We start from the raw sequence: 7,652 nt of genomic DNA, 5'->3' as shown, positions 1-7,652 counted from the left end.
TTGAGTATAATTAACGATACTGTTAGGGCACTGTGAGGTAAACATCAGATAGACCACAAGCAAGCACCACTGTAAAACCGAAAACCAAAAGACTCTAGACAACATAGGTCTATAGCCACAGAAGAGAGTTGTAAATACCTTATATTTGAGCAAAACTCAAATGAATTATTTATGGTGCTGTTACAGAAGATACACTCACTGCAGTATCAAACTTGAATTTTTTTGTGATATGGCCAGTTTTCAAGAATGGTGTACATATCTGACAAAAGTACCTACAAATGTTTTCATGGTATACTTAATGTTTATTCACTTTCAGTTTTTAAACTGGTTTCCAAAGGAAAAAAATCTGGTTCATATGAGGCAGGTTGTCAGTTGGCTTAGAAAAAAAATCTTTTTATTAATATGGGGTAGTACATCGTGCAACTCCAACTGTATCTGTGCAATTACTTGTGAACCATTCAACAAATCCCTTTCAAATTTAAATACATTGTTTCTAATGACAAAATAGAGGTCAAGTTTGATTTTGACCATTTGCATGTTTGCCATTACGGAGTTATGGTCCTTTATTTTAAAATGGCACTTTTTGTTGTTTCTGTGCAATTGTTTGAAAACAGTTGAAACATTTTTTTTTTTCAAATTTTAATATGTTGTTTCAGATGACAAAATGGAGGTCAAGTTTGATATTGACAATTTTCACGTTTGCTATTCAGCAGTTATAACCCTTGTTTAATTAAAAAATGAGGCTTTATGTTGTTTCTGTGTCATAGCTTAAGAATGGTTCTACAAATCCTTTTCTCATGTAAAAGTGGAGGTCAAGTTTTAGTTTTGCTGGTAAGGAGTTTAGATCCTTGATTGATTGAAAAATGTAGCTTTATGATGTTTCTATGTGATAACTTGAAGGAAAATTATTCAACATGTTTTGTCTGACAACAAAATTGAGGTCAGGTTTGATTTTGACTATTTCCGCTGATGCTGTTGAGAAGTTATAGCCCTTGAACATTTTATCAATGACACTACTAAATGTAACACAAAACCTGGTTTGCTATCGTGTTGACAGCCTCTTGTCCCAATTATGAAGGATTGATCAATTTACTGTACGTCTTGTGAACATTGGAAGGATTGTAATTCTTTGTGAATTTTGAAATCCAGGGGCTAATAAAATGCTTCGCTGAGCGCAGCCTGATACGACCGCAGAGGTCGAACCCTGAATAGTTGGGGCAAATTTGGACACAATATTCAAGCTTGATACTGTCTGAATTTGGATTGTGATCACATTTTTGACATAATATAGGTTTCTGACACAAAATAAATGTGGTCAAAGATCTTACAAATCTATTGCGCAATACTGTGCAATTGAAGGTTTCTTCTTTCTTCTTGAAACTTTTCAAAAATTTTGAAAAAAAATATGAACCCCTTAAAAAAATTGGAAAAAAAATCCCCCCCCCCCCCAAACTTGTTTAATCCCTCCTTAGAGCAATTACACCCAAACTCAATCCCAGCCTTTCCTTTGTAGTATGGAACCTTGTAGTACAATTTCAGAGAGATCCATTCACTTAAACACAAGTTGTTGTCTGGAAACTAGAAAAATGCTTGTTTTTGGCCCTTTTTTGGCCCCTTATTCCTCCATGTTTGAGGCAATTACCCACAAACTCAATCCCAGACTTCCCTTTGTAATATGGAACCTTGTGGTACAATGTCAGTGATCCATACACTCACACACAAGTTATTGTCCGGAAACTACAAAAATGCTTGTTTTTGGCCCCTTTTTGTCCCTTAATTCCTAAACTGTTGGCACCATAACCCCCAAAATGAATCCCAACCTTTTACTTGTGGTATTTAACATTGTGGTACAATTTCAGAGCAATCAAAATACTTATACACAAGTTATTATCCTGAAACTAGTAAAATGCTTGTTTTGGGCCCATGATTCTGTAATGAGGAGTACCCAAATTGCATTCATGCTTAAATTCACATCTGTAAAAAAATAAATAACTGATGTTTTGTTTTATTTCTCCAAATATTTAGAACAATTTGACAATAGTCCATGCTTACTGTTCATTTTTGTCGAGCCTTTGACTTTAGTCGAAAAAGCGAGACATAGCGATCCTACATTCCGTCGGCGTCGTCGTCGGCGGCGTCCACAAATATTCACTCTGTGGTTAAAGTTTTTGAAATTTTAATAACTTTCTTAAACTATCTTGGATTTCTACCAAACTTGGATAGAAGCTTGTTTATGATCATAAGATAGTATCCAGAAGTAAATTTTGTAAAAATAAAATTCCATTTTTTCCGTATTTTACTTATAAATGGACTTAGTTTTTCTGCCGGGAAATATTACATTCACTCTGTGGTTAAAGTTTTTAAAATTTTAATAACTTTCTTAAACTATCCTGGGTTTCTACCAAACTTGGACAGAAGCTTGTTTATGATCATTAGATAGTATCTAGAAGGAAATTTTTAAAATAATAAATCCATTTTTTCCGTATTTTACTTTTAAATGGACTTAGATTTTCTGCCAGGAAACAACACATTCACTCTGTGGTTAAAGTTTTTAAAATTTTAATAACTTTCTTATACTATTTTGGATTTGTACCAAACTTGGACAGCAGCTTGTTAATGATCAAAAGCTAGTATCTAGAAGGAAATTTTGTAAAATAATAAATCCATTTTTTCAGTATTTTACTTTTAAATGGACTTAGATTTTCTGTCAGGAAACAACACATTCACTCTGTGGTTAAAGTTTTTAAAATTTTAATAACTTTCTTATACTATTTTGGATTTGTACCAAACTTTAACAGAAGCTTGTTTATGATCAAATGCTAGTATCTAGAAGGAAATTTTGTTTTTCTTCCAGTTAACATTACATTCAGTCTGCAGTTAAAGTTTTTAAACATTTATTAGATTCATAAACTATCCTGGATTTTTACCAAACTTGGACAGAAGCTTCTTACAATCAAAAGATAGTATCAAGAGGAATATTTTTATTGATTTACTTCCTCATTTTTGTTGAGTCTGTGATTAACAGAAAGTAGGCGAGACACTGGGTTCCGCGGAACCCTTACGAATTTTTTAAGAAATGAATGCCTGTAATATATTTTAATTGTTCATTTTTAAAAGTTGACTTTTTGTTGTCGTCACATGGCGATGTATCTGTAGATTTTACTTTTTTCAGTGAATGCTTCATCTGTTGATATATACTGTGAAAATTTTGTGTATATTTAAATATATTTAGCTTTGTTGAAAGACGTGCATAATGTCAAAACATAAAAATAAAAATTGATTAGTCTCTAAGAAAACTTGTAAGATTTCCACTGCTATTTTTGCTAAATGGGTGCAATTTGGATACTGTGACATTAACTGCAACAAATAATGAATAACATCAAAGAATAATATCTCTTCTCAAAATGCACCCAATAAAAAGTGTACCAGACTTTAAGCAGGATGTATGTACAGACACATTAAAGAATTAACAAATACATGTGAAATAATGTACCACGTCTATCAAAGATTTAAGGGGAGGGAAAAGACACTGAGTTAAGAGTTGGATCCTTCAAATAATAAACAGCTGTGCCATGAGCACATGATACGCCCGTCGTCTTGTGTGTGAATTTTTATGCAAAAATCATAAATAGTTTCTGACATACTGCGCGACATGCGAAAACCCCCCCTTTTTTTTTTTACAAAAAACTCAATATCTCTAAAATAAAATTTTGAATCAAACCAAAAAGTATACAGATCTTTAGATTAATATAACTAAGAAGTGTGTAAAATTTTAAGCAATAATCATAAATCGCTTTTGAGATACGGTGCGACATGTGAAAACACCTCTTTTTAAAAAAAAAAAAATTCAATATCTCTAAAATAAAATTTTGAATCAAAACCCAAAATTATTCAGATCTTTAGATTAATATAACTAAGAAGTGTGTAAAATTTTCAGCAATAATCATAAATCGTTTTTGAGATACGGCGCGACATGTGAAAAACCCCTCCCCCTTTTTTTTACAAAATACTCAATAACTCAAAAATAAAATTTTGAATCATCACCAAAAAGTATACAGATCTTTAGACTAATATACCTAAGAAGTGTGTAAAATTTTAAGCAATAATCATAAATTGTTTTTGAGTTACGGCGCGACATGTGAAAAACCCCTCCCCCTTTTTAAAAAAAATACTCAATCACTCAAAAATTAAATTTTGAATCATCACCAAAAAGTATACAGATCTTAACATTAATATAACTAAGAAGTGTGGAAAGTTTTAAGCAATAATCATAAATTGTTTTTGAGATATGTGAAAAAAAACACACACCTGTTTTAGTTACTTAGTTCCGTAACTCAAAAAGTTTTAATCTTATTTTCACCAAAAAGTATACAGATCGTTTGACCATCATAAGAAACAACTATGTTAAGTTTCATGAAATTTGGATAAGTCGTTCTCAAGTTACGGTGCGACATGTTTACGCCGGACAGACAGACGACATTTGTATACCATAATACGTCCCGTCAAAATTTTGACGGGCGTATAATAACTAGCTTAAAAATAGCCGGTGAAATAAATTCTATACTAGAAAATTTTGAGTAACTTTCAGAGAAGTTTTAGCAGCAACTAATAAATGCCTTGATGGAAAGAAACACTGTAATAAACATTGGTTTATTTCTAAATAACAATAAATATATAACAGTACAAAAAGAAAACAATGCTTTAGAGATCACTTATAGCTTGAATTTGAATCTGTAAATATCACCTAGCTTCATTCATCACACAGAATCAATGTCTTCATTGTCAAATGTTCAGTTATGTGTGATGATGGTGGCCATATACAATGTTTGCATCAATCAGTGGAATTTTTCAAAGGTATAGTTTACAGAACCAGCAATAATTGAAGAAAATTGGTTATAACAACAGCTTGACATATTGTATAGGACTTTTTGTTGAAGACCTTTTATATGCTGGTTTCTTAGATTACTTTTGATTTTTTGTCTTCAAACTGATCAACTGGTAAAAAAAAATAGTATAAGGCAAGTGCCTTGTATAAAATAAATTAATTCTACCATTTTAATAATTGACTCTCTGTTTCAAGAGAAGTTTGTATACATCAAACATCTATTTATCAAGCACACAAGTATTAAAGTAGTTTGACTTGGATATGATAAATTCTAACATGGGATAGATCACTGATGCAATACATAATATGACAATATTAAAAAGAGCAGGAAAAATTAAAGTAAATATTGCACTGGAATGACAAAATATATTGTATGTGAGGAAACAATATTGCACATGACATATAAAAATATAAGTAACAATACAAAATTATGTAACAAACAAATCAATAACTTAAGTACTAAGTTAACAACAGACTCTATGTATAAAAACCACCATTGACTAGATAGAATTTTATGTAAAATTCATAAATACAACAAAAATAAAAAATTCTAGTATAAAATAAGATCCTGGTTTTGAAATATAATCAAGACTCTTTTTTTAGTATTCAGATTGTAAAATGTCAGGTTATTAAAAAACATTCTCGTTTTATAATGTTCATTATATCCTATAACTTTACAAGATTCTTAAACTGCAATCAGTTTTTCAACATTTCCTTAATATGTTCAAACTCCTCTGAATTTTTCCTAGACAATGCATTAACAAATTGTGTACAGCAACCTTGATATATGATTCTAAACTTGTTCATATTTTCTTAAATTAAAGTATACATCTAAAAAAAAAAACAACTCAAAAACAAATATCCTTAAAGCATTGTGGTTTAACAGATATAATAAATTTATCATGTTTAATATCCTGGATAATACATTGAAATTATCATCAGTTCCCTGAATAAACTCTAGGCATGAATACTTTGGTTATTTTCCTATTATCACTAAGTACCAATACCTGACACTGATGTATGGTAGGAGAGACAGCAAGACATTATTACATAAGAATATACTGCAAAGTTAATGTAGACATGCCAAAATAAAAAACTAAGTCATGAAAGCATATACATGTATCCTTTACAAATTTGGGGAGTGCAGATAACAATATCTTTGTAAACTAAGTCATGAAAGCATATACATGTATCCTTTACAAATTTCGGGAGTGCAGATAACAATATCTTTCTGTCAAAATTTTAGGGAAAAGTCAATGTATAAAGATCTCTATTGTATCATTTTGCCTACAACAGAATTGCACTTTGATTTAAAAACAATTTCTGTAACTGTGATAATTCATGGTAATAATTTCAAACTCCAGTTTCGTGAAAAATACTAGATGTTGAGCTCTCTTTTCTTTTCCTCAGAGATTCATTAGCATTTTCAATCCATTCAGTCAAAGAAATAGGTGTAATTATATCACCCCTTATGTCCAGAGGGGTCAATGACTTTTCCCGATGAACTTCAACGGAACATGTTATTTGGTTTTTGGCAGGTATAGTAAAGGCGACAGTATCAGGTTGTTTTGCCTCAACAACGTCTATTTTGCCTTGTGATGGTGGTTTTGTGTGAGTGTTTCCTTTAGACTGATTAAGCTCGTCTTTTCGTTCATATTGTATCAAATCATCATCATCGTCAGAGCATAGATCTCTCAGTAATGCATCTGCCTTTTCTATTTCACTTGACAAACTACTTATAGAGGTTTCTATCTTTGAAATGCGATGTTCATAGTTTTGGTTTAGGTAAGTTTTCTGTTCAATATCATTTTGTTTTTTCCATTCATGATTATTATTTTCTTTTTCATAACTTTGTTTCTTATTACTACTTTCTGTTTCATTTCTTTCATGTTTATCACCATCAGATTTTTCATCCGAGTCTAGAATTTCAAATATATTTTTTTCCAGCTGACTATCTGTATCTCCAACAGAATCAGATTTCTTTTCATCACATTTCATACTTAATCCTGAATCCTTTTTCTGAGAGTTTTTAGTAGGATCATATAACGGTTTTTGTGAAGGTTTGCTAGAATTCGTCAAAATAACATTTTTAGAAGGTGACTTATTATCTGTTTTCTTCTTTACATGTGGTTTTGTAATATGGTCACTGTCAATACGAATTTCAGGTGTTATTTTCCTTGCAGATTTCATGCCCATTATAGTAGGTCTTTTTGATCCAGGTTTAATTAATAAACCAGTTTGTTTATCTGATTTTTCAACTTTCTTTGTAGTATCACTTCCTTTTTGTTTTGAATCTTTTGTGGGTTTTATATTCGACACATTTGAACTATTGTTAGTATGATTTGTAACTTTCTTAACTGGTGAATTCCAAGGTTTTCTGTTCATAACTTCAGATCCCTGTTTCTTTACTGATTCATTCGTGACTGGTTTCACAACAATTTTATGAGCCTCATTATGAATTTGTTTTTTTGCTGCACTGTTGGAAGTTTCCATTTCATATTTAGTTTGATTTTCATTATTAGTCAGATCATTATGTATATCATCTTCAAAGAATTCTGCCAACAATCCCACTTTTCCTTTTTGATTATCTGTATCTTCTGTAGATACTGTGAAAAATGACTCTTTACTAGCCTTCTTGCTAATAGTTTTGATACTACTTGTGGGACTTGCTGCTTTGGCAACATGCACACCTGGAAAAATAAAAAAAATATTGAAATAGTAGTTAAAAAAAGAACTAAAATTATGTCCCATAGGGATATATTATCCC

General features: G+C 31.0%; 1 protein-coding gene and 1 long non-coding RNA gene across 3 annotated transcripts in view; one reads left to right on the top strand and one right to left on the bottom strand.

The window, feature by feature from the left end:
- LOC127702195 (uncharacterized) overlaps positions 1-7,652 on the top strand; it is a 305,823-nt gene that overhangs the window by 164,935 nt on the left and 133,236 nt on the right. The gene's annotated exons all lie outside the window — the stretch shown is intronic.
- LOC127702113 (uncharacterized) overlaps positions 4,635-7,652 on the bottom strand; it is a 55,048-nt gene continuing 52,030 nt past the window's right edge. For both annotated transcript variants that reach the window (XM_052206180.1, XM_052206182.1), the window contains one exon: positions 4,635-7,575. In XM_052206180.1, the coding sequence (XP_052062140.1) occupies positions 6,239-7,575 (1,337 nt within the window). In that variant the 3' untranslated portion in view covers positions 4,635-6,238. The remainder of the gene's footprint in view (positions 7,576-7,652) is intronic.

The sequence above is a fragment of the Mytilus californianus genome, unplaced genomic scaffold, assembly GCF_021869535.1.
Source record: "Mytilus californianus isolate M0D057914Y unplaced genomic scaffold, xbMytCali1.0.p SCAF_5, whole genome shotgun sequence".
Classification (NCBI taxonomy): Eukaryota; Metazoa; Mollusca; class Bivalvia; order Mytilida; family Mytilidae; genus Mytilus; species Mytilus californianus.
Note: the sequence above shows the minus strand (reverse complement) of the source record. Positions and strands in the feature narration are given on the sequence as shown.